The 17,494-nt window shown below is 34.0% G+C and overlaps 1 protein-coding gene across 9 annotated transcripts in view; it reads right to left on the bottom strand.

Moving 5' to 3' along the window:
* Window positions 1-17,494, bottom strand: part of Galnt13 (polypeptide N-acetylgalactosaminyltransferase 13) — a 657,006-nt gene that overhangs the window by 43,708 nt on the left and 595,804 nt on the right. For all 9 annotated transcript variants that reach the window (XM_063283608.1, XM_017591676.3, XM_017591675.3 and 6 more), the window contains 2 exons: window positions 17,045-17,184; window positions 6,429-6,527 (listed from right to left, as the gene is read on the bottom strand). In XM_063283608.1, coding sequence (XP_063139678.1) covers window positions 6,429-6,527; window positions 17,045-17,184 — 239 coding nt within the window. The remainder of the gene's footprint in view (window positions 1-6,428; window positions 6,528-17,044; window positions 17,185-17,494) is intronic.

Raw genomic sequence — 17,494 nt, 5'->3', positions numbered from 1 at the left:
CTTTCGGGTCTCTGCCTACACACAGAGCTGTAAGACAGTCGCCAGGAGTGCTGACACACCTGAGAGCAGAGGTAAGGCCTGGAGACCTTAGGACACAGGAACCCAGGAGCAGTCTGAGATGGGATCCTTCTGGTTTCCACTTGAGCCCAGAGCTGACAGGCTTCCTCATCTCTCTGTATCAAGATCCCCTGGAGAGACAGCAGGACTCTCAGAAGTGTGGACAATGCTGAGAGCACAGAGTAGACCATGAATTCTGTTCACATTCCTGGTCCAAGAGGAACCTGCCTGGAGCACACTGGACATAAGAACCGAGGAGTAATCTGGGGCAGAATCCTTCCAGTTTTCTGCATCTGGAGCTGACCCCGTGACCCAGCTCACTCTACCCATATCCTGGTGGGAGAAAGTAGGTCTCTAGAAGTGCTGATACACAGGCTTACTGGAAGGTCAAGCTACTCTCAGAGATAAAAGACCAGCTAAAACCAGAGACAACCAGACAGCTAGAGGCAAGCACAGGAAACTAAGCAAGAGAAACCAAGACTAGTTGGCATCATCAGAGCCTAGTTCTCCCACCAAAGCAAATACTGGATATCCCAATACACTGGAAAAGCAAAATATGGATTTAAAATTAAATTTCATGATGATGACAAAGAATTTTATAAGGACATAAAAACTCCCTTAAAGAAATACAGGACTACACGTGTAAACAAGTAGAAGCCCTTAAAGAGGAAACACAAAAAAATCCCTTTAAGAATTACAGGATAAAAAAAAAAATTACAGGATAATACAACCAAACTGGTGAAGGAATTGAACAAAATTATCCAGGAACAAAAAATGGAAATAGAAAGAAGACCGAAATCAAAATGGGAGACAACCCTGGAGATAAAAAATGTAAGAAAGAGATGAGGAGTCATAGATGCAAGCATCACCAACAGAATAAAAGAGATAGAAGAGAGAATCTCAGGGACAGAAGATACCTTAGAAAACATTGACAAAATAGTCAAAGAAAATGCAAAATGCAAAAAGCTCCTAACTGAAAACATCCAGGAAATCCAGGGCACAATGAGAAGATCAACCCTAAGGACAATAGGTATAGATTGGAGCCAATACTCTGAACTTAAAGGGCCAGTAAATATCTTCCACAGAACTATAGAAGAAAACTTCCCTAACCTAAGGAAAGTGATGCCCATAAACACAGAAGAAGCCTATAGAACTCCAAATAGATTGGACCAGAAAATAAACTCCTCCTATTGTATAATAGTCAAAACCCCAAATAAGGAAAACATTTCATATTCATCAAAGGAAAAATTCACCAAGATGAACTCTCAATCCTGAATATCTGTGCCATTGGTCCTGCCAAGGCTCAAACCCCCACTGTAGGGGAATGTTAGGGTGGGGAGGTCGGAAGGGATGGGTGGTTGGGTGGGGAAAAGGAGATAATATTTGAAATGTAAATAAAAAATATCCAATTTAAAAAAGTCTTAGAGGGATGAGGAATACAAGACTCATAGCTTAACACAATAAAGGCAATATATAGCAAACCAACAGATAATATCAAATTAAATGGACAGAAACTTAAAGCAATTCCTCTAAAATCAGGTACAAGACATGGCTGCCCACTCTCTCCCTTTCTTCAATATAGTACTTGAAGTTCCAGTTAGGATAATAAGACAACTAAAATTGACCAAGAGAATATATATTGGAAAGAAAGAAGTCAAAGTATCATATTCGCAGATACTTTGATAGTTCACATGATTGACCCTGAAAATTTGATAAGAGAAATCCAATAGCTGAAAAACCCCTATGTAAAGTGGTTGGATACAAAATCAACTAAAGAAAATCTGTACTTCCCTTTATATAAAGGATATATTGGCTAAGAAAGAAATTGAAGAAATATCATCCTTTACAATAGACAGAAATGGTTGGGGATTTGGCTCAGTGGTAGAGCGCTTGCCTAGGAAGCGCAAGGTCCTGGGTTCAGTCCCCAGCCCCGAAAAAAAAAAAAAAGAAAAAAGAAAAAAAATAGACACAAATAATATAAATTATCTTGATGAACTAAAACTAAGCAAATGAATGTCTTGTATGACAAGAACATCAAGTGACTGAAGAAAGAAATTGATGAATATAACAGAAGATGGAAAGATCTCCTATATTTATGGACTGATAAGATTAACATATTAAAAATGGTCATTTTACCAAAGGTAATCAAGAGATTCCAAGCAATTCTCAAAAAAAAAAAATCCAACACATTTATTACAGATCTTGAAAGAGCAATTTTCAACTTTATATGGAAAAATAAAAAGGAAAGTCCCAGAATAGCTAAAGCAATCCTCTAAAATAAAAGAACTTTTTAGAAGTATCACCATTCATGATTTCAAGCTGTACATCAAAGCAATAGCAATACAAATTTCATGGTAAAGAAACAAACATGTTTGTCATTCAATTAGAATAAAAAACACAGACACATGCACACACACACACACACACACACACACACACACACACACACCCCTATGGACACTTGATATTTGACAAAGAAGCCAAAATCATCCAAGGGAAAAAGAAAAGATTCAACCGTATTTCTCCATGTCCTGTAGAAGTATGCAAATAGACCCAAGTCTATCACCCTGCACAAAACTCAAGTCCAAATGGATCAACATCATCAACATAAAATAGGACACTCTCAATCTAACAGAAGATTAATTGGAGAACTTCATTGAACTCATTGTCACAAGAGGCAAAATCTTCAAAAGAATACCAATTCTTCAGTCACTAGGATCAATAATAAATAGGATCTCATGGAACTGAAAAGCTTTTATAAGGCTAGGAATACCATCAATCAAACTGAACAAGCCAAATAAAAATGAGGTATATAGCTAAACAAAGAATCTCCAACAGAGGAATCTCTGATACCTGAAAAGCACCCAGGAATGGGGAGACCTGGTGGTGGGTGTGGGGTTGTGGGGTCATTATTTATTCACAATAAGTAAGATATAGAACCAGAAAGCTGTCCACCAAAAAATTAATGGTATGGTACATATGTACAATGGAATTTTTATTTATTTGTAATAAAAACAAAATTATGTTTTTTGAAGGAACATAGTGTTGAAGGTCATTATAAGAAGCAAAATAATTCAAACTCATAATGTCATATACTGGAATTTTTCTCCCCTATGTGGTTCAAGGTATACATACCTTATAAGTGTGTGCAGGTGGAAGCCAAAAATATAGAGCAGTGTGTATTAAGAGTGGAAAAAATTATAAAAGGAGAGGGAAAGAGGGAACAGAAAATTACAGTGGAAGACAAAAAGAGGCATAATTTAGGAGGAGGAATGGAACCAGTCAGAGTAGAAGAGGGTTGTGAGAGGGCTAGGGACATAAAGTATGATAGTTAATAGGCAAATAATTAAAAATATCATAGCAAGTCCCATTATTTGGTATGCTAAGTTAAAATTAATTTAAAGTAAGCTCAACTATCAAAAATTTTAAAGAAAAGAGTTTTAGCTAATATATGCTTACCAAGAAGCAATTGTCTTGATTTATAATGCAGATAAGTTAACTTGGCCATGTAGTTCACGCCTGTAATCCAACACATAAAAGATGTAGGGTGGAAGACCAGGATTTCAAGGCCAGCCTTAGCAGTATAAGAAGCTCAAGGCTAGCCTGAAACCTCTTAAAAGCAAACCAATAGGCAAAACGCATCGAAATATATATGAAGTAAAAATATGAGGGTTTGTTATAACTTTTGTGCAATAGCAGGATGAGAAGTGTAAATATTTCTATGGGCTGAGGCCTACTTGTAAAAACTCATAAATAAACAACTATAAAATTGACATTGGTTCAATGAAACATAAAGCATAAAAGAATAAAACATCAACACAGAATGGGTGACTCAGAATAAAATCTTAAAAGATGTACTTAAAGTAAAGAGGCAAATAATTTTATGTAGGATGTCATACAGGTAAAAGCAGGTACAGGATAGAACGAGGCCTGTCATTGGACGAGAAGGAAGGATGGGTGGGAGAAAAATTTTAGGAAGAGGAGGGGACTGGAACTGGAAAGCAGGAGAAGCCGCGGAGAGTATATGGAGGCTGATGTTAAGATTCCACTCTATACCTTTACAGGTTGTTTTGAATGTTCTTAAGGGATGGATGTGTACAGGGCTTTATATGTTTAGGTGAGCAATTATATCTTACCAATTGGATCAGAGGTTATTGTGTTGTGTGTTCTTTCATGTGGCAATTTAAGTTTAAGAAAGTATGTAGCGGCCGAAGACACTAGGCTGCCACGGAATTGGGATGCCTATTTCTGGCATGGTGGCAACCTGCCTTGGGAACTGGATAGGTCGAGAGATTGTTGCCAGGCTCAGAGAGAGGCCATCGGCAGTGTGATATGGGATGGATCAACACAGATGAGAGGCTTTGTTGACTTCTCAGTCAAATTATGCTATCTATCAGATATCTTGGGGTATTACGGTGCAGGACCTAGTTGAGGTAAAACACAGTTTTTTTTTTAAATAATTTTACAACAATTTTAACATATCACTATTAAATATCTTAAAAATACTGACTTTCCACAAAGCAATATCACCATAACAGAATTTTATCTATGGTTTTACTTTTTTATACTATTTAGCTTTTTAGAATAAAAAATAGGTTACAGTTAACTGGACAGTAATAAAGGATGCAGGGTATTTTTTTCTTGCTTTCATCATAGGCCTCTAAGTGATGTTATGTTTTTTAAAATTTTAAATTACTTTTGAGATTATAATTACAAATTTCTGTTTTCTGATTCCTCCTAGCAAACTTTCTCATATATCTTTCCTTGCTCTCTTTCAAATTATTGTCTATTTTTCCCTTTAATGTTATTATAAATATTTATGTGTGGATTGCACTTACATGTGTCTATATACACACACAAAAGATTGACATATATTCCTAAATACATGAACATGACCATCCTGGTCTATATATAACATTTTTAGATTTTTAGGGCTGATCACATTTGATTATTTAGTACCAACTCACTTTCACTTTAGACAGTAAAGGGAGATATAGGAGAAGACACTTAGGAATAATGATCAAGATAATGTCAGCAGGTGAGAGTGAACTGGGCATTCTATGTGCAACATTCCTACTTAGATTGTGAATCATAAATCTTTTGAAAAGAATGAAGCAAAATAATTTTGTTCATGTTGTAATTACAATCAAACATTTAGCTGTTTATATTGGCTGCTTTGTATATTAAAAACTCCTGAAATAATTATATCTGTACAGTCCTCATTTATGTTATGATATAGAAATGGTAGAATAATGGGAGATTTTGTAGTTTTAAAACTGGCATTTTCCCCTAAATTGTTTTTATATTATTTTCAATAACTCCTTTTCTCAAATGAAATAATTTATAAGTGATTTTGAATGTCTTCTTACTAGAACTGAAACTTTAAAACACATTAATTTATATTTTGACATTTTGGTTTTTAGGGGACAATTTCTTTTCTCATTTTTCATTGTATCATGCATACTCTTTGTGAAGCATCATCACAAATTCAACTGGGTTCATTTTGTTCTTGATTTATAGTAACAACCAACATTAACATGTTATCATGGTACAGGATGTTGATAGAAACTGGACAGAATTGAAATCTCAATTCACCCTGCCCATAAAATATTACTTGCATATTTATATTATTTACCACTGACATGAAAATTTCTGCTGTTGTCCCCATCGGCTACTGTGGACAGCTTGCTTACTGATGATCTGCTGTCTCAAACTCAGCAGTGTGCTCACAGTTCCCAGAAATTACAAATGTTCTTTCCTAGAGTGGCCATGCAGTGTTACAGCTACAGTTCAGTGACTCACAGACAAGTGGACTCTTGGTGTCCCTCTGAGAGAAACTTTTTGTGGTTCAAGAAGAACACAAGATTCCTCTCTGTGCTCTGGCATGTTTTTGATAATTAATTGGACTGCCTCTCAGGAAATTCATCCTAGAATTTTATCTGCTAACACTGACTCTTATAGTTCAAAATTTATCGAAACTCAAATACTCTTAGAAAGCCTTACACAAACATAAATTAACAAAAGTACAGAATAATCACCACTGGGAAATATTTCCATGCTAGAAACATTTTTTTATCCAGTTAATAGCAGAACAAAGTACAGGCATTTTTGTATCATGATAAGAGGAGATGTTATATTGACTGTTCTTATTAAATGTAGATTCATGTAGAAACAGTTTCGGCTGTTTTATTTAATACTGTATTGCTATTTTCAGATAGTTCAAACAATGAGATAAGAATAATATTTTATTGATTGGATGCCTACCTGTTAATTTATTATTGGCATGTAAAGCAGGACATACATTGATGGTTGGAGCAGCATTCCTCATCTCCCACCCCCAAGAAAGGAGCTGACAACAAAAGGCTGTGTACCTGGTTACCTCCCATGCCATGGCAGTTGAAGATACCCACTTTTTCATTTTCTTTGCGGCCCATGTTGTCTAGGCATTGATTGGTTTCAACATTTCGTATCTAAAAGGAACACACACAAAAATAGAGTCAAACAAATCCAAATAGTTAAGCTTAAACTCATTCTGATGCTCATGAATAACAGACTGTTAACTAAATAATATAAATTTGTAAGAAAATTGATGCAGAAACATGTTTTAACTGTTGCTTTCTCTTTTTCTATTTATGACTAGTGAAATTTATTTCTAAACTCTAAGAAGCTTGAGTTGAATCAATGTTGACTTTGAAATTAACATCTAATCAAGTAGTGAGGAAAATGCTCTATGCTATAAAGAATTTTAAACATTGGGGTATTTTGAATAAGTTATCAGATAATTTATCATTTACTGAAGTCTTATAGAATCATATGTAAAAAATGAATTGAGTTTGTATTTGAGTTTATATATTTAGATATGTTCTATATTGCTCATAATAAATGTAATTATATTGGTTCTGTGACTAAGACACATTTGTACATTTTCTTTGATTCTTAATGCAAAACTTAAAGAAAGTGTTTGACACTATAAAAAGAGTTATAATCTAAGTGTCATATCACAGTGAAAAATCCTCAAAAGTAAGATTAAGTTTCCAAGTACATACATAAGTTACTGGTTTATAACCAAATATTGGCATTTGATCCACAATTAACAAAACGTTAGTACACATTTGGGCTTAATGAAACTTAAAAGATATTTCCTAGGTTTAAAGTTGCTAAAATGTCTAAAATAAGCATAAGCTGTTATAAAAAGAATCAGGCAGAGGGATACCTCTACTAAATGATGTGTTTAAAATAATTTTCTTTATTCAATACCCAAGCATCTATTTGGAATTATTTATCCTGCTTCTGGGAATTCTGTACCTCTGTTCCATACTAAAAATACATATTTTTATTGTATTCTGTGAAATTGTATTCTGTGAAATTACCTTGATACTGTATTTCTATGAGGTTATTATTGATTGGATACAAATCTCTTCCTTTTTGAAAATTAGTAAAATTCGGCATAATGGATATAATTTATAGGAAGACAGATATGTATCAGTCAATGTTTCTATTTTGCAAGTATTTTACTAATCTTTTTTAAGAATAACACATACGTAGTAAATGTGCAGCTTGATCATGTGGGCCCTGAACAACTGGAGAAGTGGCTATCCCAAAAGCTGTTGCCTGCATGTGGGATATGTTCTGCCCTCATTGGGAGAAAATATGCCTCCGCTCATGGTGACTTAATGTGCCAGGGTGGGAAGATAAACCAGGTCAGACTCCACCCATTCATAAGAGAAGGGGATGGGAGGGATTGTGGAAAGGGGTGGTCAGGAGAAGGGCAGTAAGAGGGATGTAAAGTGAGTAAGAAAAAAAATAATTAAGAAAACTAACACATACACAATAATGATGAAGGTAATATTTTTTAGAATGACTAGCAAATACGTCTGTGTGCAGTTAATATAGCGGAATAAATCATGCACTATATGGTTGAGTCATATTATCATATATCCTGTTACCTTATTAAAAACTGTAGATCTCTACAAGACTCATGGTGCTTGAATAAATGCTAGGTAAAAGTTAGTGTTATATGTTAAGTCATTTGTAAGGTTTTGCATCCCTGATAATAAAAACCTCAAAGCAAAATTTTCTCAGTGCAAAACCTGATACTAGCATTTTAAAAGGGCATTAAATAGGCACCTGATATTAGATTCTGAAAAAGTAGGTATAAAATTTGAAAACGCCTCCAAGTTTGGGACTGGACAAGCATTTGAATGTCTTCTTTAGGTATGAGATGTTTTTATTTGTGAATGAATGACAACATTATTTTTATAATAAAAAAGAATGACAAAATATATTATCATTAGAAACAATATATTACTGGTTTACCATCTATAACATATATATTTGATTTCAGTTCTTTGTCTTCTTTATAAATTCACTGATTAAATCTAAAGCATTATGAGTCAACATCTTAAATCAATCACTTCTTGGGTAAGATATTACATAAATAAACATAATTTCTTCTACTATACAACTTACATTTAAGAACAACAGAAAGTGATAAAAATATATTCACAGTATGTCAAAAGATTAAAATATCTCTTGGGAGAAAGATAATTATTCTCTTCCAAGGATGAGTCTCCTTATTAGTTATTCAATACAAAATGATTAGCCCTGAAGTCATATACACATAAGCCATCCTAAACAGACTCACTATGTTATATGTATATGCTATGCACAAGTATGTAATCTTAATAGCCAAAGATAAAGAGGCCATCGATATGAGAGTGTCATAATGGGGTTAGAGGAAGGAAAAGAAATAGGAAATTAATGAATCATGTTGTATTCTAAATAGCATTATTGAGTATAACTCAAGGAGACATTCCTAAAAATTGAATTTATATTGAGAAAAGTAACAGTGTAAAACATATTTAAATTAGAAATATGAAGATTTTTAGAAACAAAAGATTCATTAGACTTTAAATAAGTAAAAACAAATTGATATTCGGGAAAATATATTCTTGTAAAAATTAAGGTGGGCCAAACCAAATTATCACTGGTGATTTTCAAAGCCAGGTTGCCAACTAAGTACTTTGGATTCACCAACTTGGTTTTCAAGCACAAATACCACTAAGGGTGAAACATACATGAATTTAGGATATTGTTCTCGTAAATAAGGGCATTTTTGTCCACTTGTAGGGACCCAACTTGGGATATTTTGTGATGTATATTTTACTTCCTAGGTCATATTCAAGCTACTTGGAAGTTCTTCTGGTGGGTGAAGGTTATCAAAATTTACATCCTGATCCCCACTTCCTCTAAAACCCACTGCTCTTTTTGAGATTATGCCAGGAGGCTGAACACTTCTGTTCTGGCTCCCTGTCCTGTTTCTAACACACTATCAGCAACCAAAGTGAGATTTTACTGTGCATGCATTTACTGAGAACTCAGGATTAGTCCAACACGAAATAATGCACGGCCTTCTCCTAGCTTACTCTTCTACGGCCACAGTTACTAATCAATTATTATGATATTCTGTAACTTCAGGGGGCATCTGTCTGTCATTTTCTCTTTTTTCCTTCTTTTAAAGTTAAAATGGGTTGTTCTGCCAAGACTATGGATTATGTTTCAATTGTTAAGTAATTATTTCCGTGAATATTTTCTTTTTAATTTCTGATAGTTTCCTATATGTAAATGATGCATCTTAGAGCTTTGCTAAATTTGAAATGTACTTTTCTTTTCTAGATTACAGTTCATGACATTTACCTTATATTTTAGTTTGTTTTTAATGATTAGTTTGTATATGAAATTTCAATATATCTGTATTATCTATACTGATATATATTATACAATTTCTATGGTCCTTTAGTGCTGATTCCTTTTTTCTTTGCATGAATCCCATTTTCTTCAACTTTTAAGTGGGAGGGTTGATCAGGTGCTATTTTCTACTTCACATTGACAATTGTCTTCTATCTACTTTTAAAGATTATTTATTAAAAGGCCTATACTGTATTTTTAATCATTTAATTTTTTGTTTTGTTTTGTTGATCTTAAATTTTTTATTTTTCCACTTTGACCTTATCTCTAGATGGTGATTTTATTCTTTGGTTTTTCTTAAATGGGGGGGCTTCTTAAAGTAAGTAAGTTTCAAGAATCCACAGGAAACAGGATGCCGAGACATTTCAGAGACAAAGTGGAGACTCCACCTATGGGCAAAGGCAAAACACCCTTCCCTGGTTCAGATACTAATTCTAAACCAGCTGAAAACAATTTCTCATCAGCAACTACAGAACTTAGGAATTGTCATATCCAAGTGTCTATTTGACCTCTCCTTCCTTCCTTCTGTTCTTCTGCAAAAGTGTCATTGTCATGTCAGTGCTGAATGTGGCACCTCCCATCATGTAGTCAGTGAGTCCCTCTCAATAGCTCATTTATGTGATATTGATGTGTCAAAGTCACATTCTGTTTTCTTGGTTTTGCTTTTCTTTCCTTTTATTTTTTTGTTGTTTTTTCAGTCTGTGTCCTGGTGGTCCTTTTGTTTTAGTTGAATGATATCATGCCCAAAGCATCCCAGAATAGATCTATTTTTATTAGTAGAAGTCTGTCCTATTTTTGAAGATGCAACCATGCTTGTGGCTTCTTAATTTATGTGCAAGTCATGCCACTTGTCCTTTAGAATGTAGCACAGAATGGTTATTGTATCTGAATTGAAGTTGAGTCTGTCAAGTAGCCTGGATACTAAAGACGGGATAATAGAAATAGCATGGATGGATGGGAGGTTTAGAAAACTTGTCATAATGAGCTTTGATTAATGTACACAGTGTCAAATCTCTCTACAATCTGTGCACACTTACACAAGCTGAGGCTTAACCTTCAAATTAGCTTATTCAGCCAGCTCCACCTCATCTATAATAAAAATATTTATTTATGTGTGATGTCTTAGCCATTATGTTCATTTTATTCCCTTTTCCCTTTGTCATTTTATCAAAAATACCTAAACAAAGTAACATAATGGTGAAAAGGTGATTTTCATAAATGGCTTCAGAGATTTTATTCCATCATGGTGAGGCAGGTGTGGATGAACAGAGCCACTCAAACATGGCAGCCAGGAAGTAGAGAGAGTGCTTACACCACTTGCTTCCTCCCCTCTCTTTTTCATTTCATCTTCTATGCCCAAGAATGTGGCTGCTGCAGTCCACATTTAGGAAAGGTGTTCTTTTCTACCTACTGTCTGTAGAAATTAAATTTATAGACAAACCCAGAGATGTGATTCATTAATCTTCTGGGCAATTTAAATCCAATGAAATTGAAAAATCAAGATTTATCTCCCATTATGCCAATGAAATGGCAACCATTGAACTAATGTTAAGTAGTTTTCACAGGTAATGAATAGAATTATTATTTTGAAGCTAGAAACTGCTAGACCCAGGTTTCAGATAAGTGATTGTTATAAAGGAGGCATAGAAAGAACATGTAAGAAAAGAGATACTGTAGATCAGAGTCAACAAATGGCCATAACTATAAGTCAAATCTGGAAACACAGTTTGGAATCCAGTTCTGTAGACTAGAAGCAGGGTCAGTAAGATGGCTCAGCAGGTAAGTGTCATTTGCCTTTAAACCTGAAGACCTAACTTCTATCACTAGGACCTACATAGTGTAAAGTAGCCTCTGACCTACTAGACCTACTATTGTGTATGTGATTTTAAAATCAGAAAACTAAGAACAATTTGGTATCACAGTTAAGTACCTGCTCCTTTCCATATTGTAGGGTAATGCCAGGAGGATGAGGTTGGAGTGGGTGGGTGGGAATGGGAGCATCCTCATAGAAGCACTGGGAGGGGTCATGGGAGAAGGGGGAAATGGGGATAACATTTAAAATGTAAATACATAAAATATCGAAGAAAAATAAAATAAAATAAAAGGATATCATTGTGAAAAAGTGGGCAAGTTCCTGACCTGCCACTGATAAAAGTCTTGAGAATTGGCAATCAACCAGTAAAGGGTTTTATCCTTTAAGAACCATCATGTGTGTGACCCATGGGTCCAGCTCCTTACGTAGCAGAGGATTGCTTTATATGTCATCAATGGAGGGGAGGCACTTGTTCTTGTGGAGGCTTGATGCTTCAGTGTAGAGGGATGCTAGGGTGGTGAGGTGCGAAGGGGTGGGTGGGTGAGAGAGCACCCTCATAGAGGCAAGGCAAAGGATAGAGGGTCTGTGGAAGGGAAATATTTAGATGTAAATAAATAAAATAACAACAATAAAAAATTATCCTTCAGGTGCGTGTTCTATGACCTACATCAAAGTAACCGGAGCACAATAGGAATTTGGAAGTCTAGAAACTCTTTTACTTTCTATCCTGTGAGATGGCATACGACCAAGGCATTTCTAATATTAAATGGTTGTCTGCTTTTTGGTTTCTTTGTTTACATATTATTTTTATTATTTGGAAATAATTCTTAAAGATATAAAAAAAGGGTATTGTTTTTATACTTTGTTGTTGATGCTGGAAATCAGCAAGCCATTACACAGCTTTTTCTGCTCCCCAGAAGCCCTCTTAGCAGTAATTAGCTTTATTCCCTTGGCTGGATTGCCAAGAGCAGAGTTATTCCAATCTAAAAATAGTGGGATTGTCCTCATGCCACCAATCAATCTTTACATTAAAAAAAACTCCATTGTAGAAGGGAAGGTTAAAATCATTTAGGATTGAACAAGGTCCTTAGAAAATACTAATCACACCAATACATTTGTATTTTAATTGGTTATCATTACTTAACACATAAAATATCAATACTGACTCTACATTTTCTTATATAATAACTTCATTGTATATAAAATAATTATAATATATACTTCTAAACTTGAGTGAATCACAAAGTAAAAGTAGTTTGTGTAGTTAGCAAGTCCAAACACACTTTGCTCAGATGCCAAGCTGCATATACTTACAGTTCATAGCACCAATTTGTATCAGTATCTACTTAAGTAACAAAATCAAACTCAATTCCACTCTAAAATTATAAAAATAAGATTTTTTTCACCTACAGATGTATATACTCATTTATTCTGGATGAAAATCAGCTGCTGGGTTCCCAAGATACTGGAATTAAAGCATGAATAGAGAATGCCCACATTTCTGACCTAGAAAGAGACTTATTTTTACTTCGTTATCCTCTTTAAAGGGTCAAGAACATTGTGAATCTATAAATAAATCTGATTACCTAGGATGGTAAGCCTTTAAGTATTTTAGCGTCTACACTTATTAGTAACTGGTTGTATCCATAATCCGCACACCCTAGCAGCTTTACAGATGTCTATTTTTGTCTATTGAAGTTTGCTCTACAGAAATATTTAAGAAATAAAATACTGTGCATATAAGATCATTAACTGGTGATGTGGTTAAAGGATCTAAGAGGAAAAGGAAATGCTGAGGTCAACAGCACAATACAAAGTGCACAGACCAATGTCAAAATATGTCTAGGCAGCATACAAATGGAAATTTTAAGTACCAAGGGTTAAGTTACTTGGCTTCAGAAATCCTCCTTTCATCTGCTTGTCCTCTGATAGTCCTTTGTTCCAAATAGCTCACAATACATACAGAATGGTAACCTGTCAAAGCTCAAAAAAATTGGACCAACGTTCTATTTCAGACGGTTATTTATTTCAATCTTGCATCTGAATTAATCTTTATATTTGGAATATTTGAATCTGTCACGTTAAATCTACATAAGCGAAGGGTCTACTTAAGAGAGAATTTAATGCTGCAAAGGGCTCAACCTTCTTAGTCCATTATGATCTGCTTACTGAGCCGAAAAGGCACATGCTTCATTAAGATACTTAAAGGTTTGAGTCAAAGCAATTGCACAGCTTTTAACTTCTGATTGCCAATTTTAGATAATTTGTGGGTTGGGGAAAGTAATATTTCAATTATCTGAGTACGATGTAAACATTAGACAGTAATATGTCTGACATGAATAACTTTCCTGGCGTTCATACCTTTGCTAATATATATAAAAATAGAGAAACTGATTGCCATGAGTCTATACATCAGCAAACACCATGAAGAAAGCAATAAAGACAATCTGATGGAGAAATGTTTCCTTTTATCAACTTAGAACAATATTGCATATATAGACTTTTTAGAAAACTGGAATTAAAGGACTATGCAACATCTTAAATAGATAAAGTGACTAGACACTAAAGGAGAAGTCCACAATTAGATTAGAAAATAATTTGATAATAAGTAGCTTCTAGATCTGGCACAACCCTCAAATTCTACTAGAGAGAAAGTCCATTCTTTCAAGATGAAAAACATGGCAAGTAGTGGGGCAAAAGAAAGAGCCCCACATCGTGACTGTTGCCCATTAGCAGTTAAACACTAATACATTCTCCAGATGCCTTTCTTACATGATGTATACATAGCTAAGCAAGTGGAATGAGGAGAGTTTGGTGAATTTGCCTTTCTGTTTCCATGGACACAGATGTGTTGGATTTCTTTAGAGTTTCCTCTTAAGGTAGAAAGCTATAATATACTAACATCCCAGGAAGCTCAAAACTTTAAACTTACTTGGTGTTTGAATAAGACCATACCACATTATGTAGTTCACACAGGGCACTTTGATTTCCTCCTTTTTTTCTTATGTTTGCCTCTTGGCACTCCTGTATCCACTCCCAATTTCAGTAGAATGGCTATGAGTAAGGGATTTTTTTGTTTGTCTGTTTGTTTTTCATTTAACTTTGCATTCTTAGCATAACAAGTCTTGGGTTTTATGTAATAAAAATATTTCAATGAATGTAATGCCATTATTTTATTTCATGACTTAACAGAAGCATGAGTCATAGTGCTAGACTTTAAACTTTACTTGAATCCAGGCTTCAATATTTAACATGCTAAGTGACCTTTAGGCCAATCACACACATTCTTACATTAACTAAAGCTCAAATACAAAGCCCAGATTAATGAAGTATTGCCATGTAGAAATAGTAAAATTATTGGAAACCATCAAGACCAGACCAATACAATATTACATCATGAAAAATCAGTTCTACTACTCTGTCTTCCCAGGCTCTGTAGCAGACAATCTAGCTTAGGTATTTGCTAAGGCCATACCACTCACATGATACTATGGGACTTGATATGAGCCCTATTTGATTGCCTTGAGGTCTTGGGATTTCCCCCCATACACTATACTACCTATTCAATGTATGTTAGAAAGAAACCAAACCAATAAGTGTGCACATTTTGAGGACTATTTTTCCACATACCTGACTTACTACAGAAGACAGATGACTCAAAATTAGCACATTATCAAAAGGAATTTGCCTGCAATAAATTTCAATTTAAAATGAAGTCAATTTGACTTCCTGGATATGCACAAAGCTTAAAATTACTTTTTCATTGTGATTGTAAATTTCTAGATCTGTTCGTTGATAAAGTTCAAGTTTTTTCAGTAATCTGCTGGTACTAGTGAGTTTCCCAAAGTTTCCCTCTTTGATTGTTTCCACCCACTTAATTAAAAGGAGGGCAGTAATTTTTTCTCATGTGCTACTGAGTAACTGGAAATAGTACTTCATATCAAGAAGAGAAACACTACTCTTCTATAAGGTAGGTTGGGATTCATGATCAATGAGATTTTTCAATAAAGAGATAGGAATATTAAACATTTTATTAGAGATTATTAATGGATTATCATAGTGTGAGAGGAGTGTTCTCATTTAAAATGCATTCCAATGCACTCTGAATATAAACCTCTGTGAACTCAATGGTAATGTGCATATATTATATATTAGAAAAAAACAGCTACAATATTCTAGCCATATAAACAAAATCAAAGTGGAATTGGTGACTTAGGCCACACTCCCTTAAAACTGTCAGTGTTACTATATTTAAGACTTTTCATTACACAATTCAGATTAAAAATATGGAAACTTAAAGTCCGTTCAAAGAACTGCACTGACAATGAAGGAAGGATAGACATTTGGCCAATAAAACGTTGGAAAGGCATTTCAAATTAGTCATTAAAAACGACTCAGGTCCATTCAACCAATTTCTTTTGTTGTTTCCTTCCCATACAGGTGGGTGATACTAAATTGAACCTGATTAGCTAATACGTTTTACTATTATGCTCTACAAATTATTAAAATGTAAACTCCTATTTATTAAATATTATTTCCTTAATTAATTGTATTATGGTGGTCAAATGCTTTTTATAATTGAAAATATTGAACTAGTTTTTAATCAGAAATTAGTTCAGTAGTAAATGTGAAGCAACCAATAGGATGCATATGTCATAAGAGAAATAATTCATATTTTGAGCAGTTGAGTATTATATTTGTATATGTATAATCATGAATCTGTTCTTGTACATTAAGTGATGTAAGTATCTTGGAAAAAATGGTACAGATGTATGAATATCAAGTACATTTTATATACTAAGATACAATTTATGTATTTCACTTTTTCTTTTATGAGCAATCTTTTAAAAACTTATTAATACTTATTGTGTTTTACTGATTGACTCTTGGAGCAGCTGAGGGGATTCATCCATATCTACTGACCCAGACATTTGAAGTAATCTATAAAGTAAAACTGACGACAAATGTTTCAATCGTAGATTTGGTTTGGAAAATATATTTTATTATTCAAAGATATTTTATTGTTAACAAAATTTGTGGCTACCTAACTTAAGTAGTTTGCTATGTTTTAAATCTCGATTTTGCACTCAATCCAGAAAATAATAATGGTTATAATACTCAGAAGTAAAAACTATTTGGAGTTCACAGACAAAATTTAAGAAAATAAGTTCATGTTGCCAAAACACTGCTGTCTGTTGGTAAAGAAACAATAAAATAATGTTTGTACAGTCCTAAACTTTCCAATAAATTACAGTTTCCCGCTTTGAAGACCTTCACAGTCCTTGAAAAAAATGAGAAATCATTTAAAATAGATCTATTTAAAACCCTTATAGTATTTTATTCATTACACAAAAAATATTGAGCTCCTTAGAAATTGCTCCATTTGCAAAATATATTTATAACTTAAGGAAAATAAATAATTCATACCTCACCAAGTGAGTAATAACGTCTTGGGATCTGGGAGTCCGGATAGATGTTTTCTAGGTACCAAGAAAAAGGCTTACACTTCAGATTTTCCCTTAGTGTTTTTCTCACTGACACATCTCCATAATCCACTTTGACAACACCTGCAATGTTGTAGAAAAACACAAATCAATTGTGCTATTTTTGCTCAATTTTAGTCTGTTTCCTTGCTGCCTGCTTTCTTTATAATTCCACAAAACTCATTTGCATGTACAGTTGCGACTAAGCGAGGGCTTTCTCACTACCAATTAGTGCATTAAATAGATATGAGAAAATCAGCTCTTTTATTGCTTATGACTGTTGAAATGTAAATGTTTGCTGCAAAGTACTTGTCACTCTTGGATTGAAAAAAATCATCAGCTAAATATAAATTGATGTTAATTTAGTATCTAATAAGCAAAGCTTAACTATTTA

The sequence above is a fragment of the Rattus norvegicus genome, chromosome 3 (genome assembly GCF_036323735.1).
Source record: "Rattus norvegicus strain BN/NHsdMcwi chromosome 3, GRCr8, whole genome shotgun sequence".
NCBI classification, from domain to species: domain Eukaryota; kingdom Metazoa; phylum Chordata; class Mammalia; order Rodentia; family Muridae; genus Rattus; species Rattus norvegicus.
This window is presented reverse-complemented; position numbering and strand designations above follow the sequence as displayed.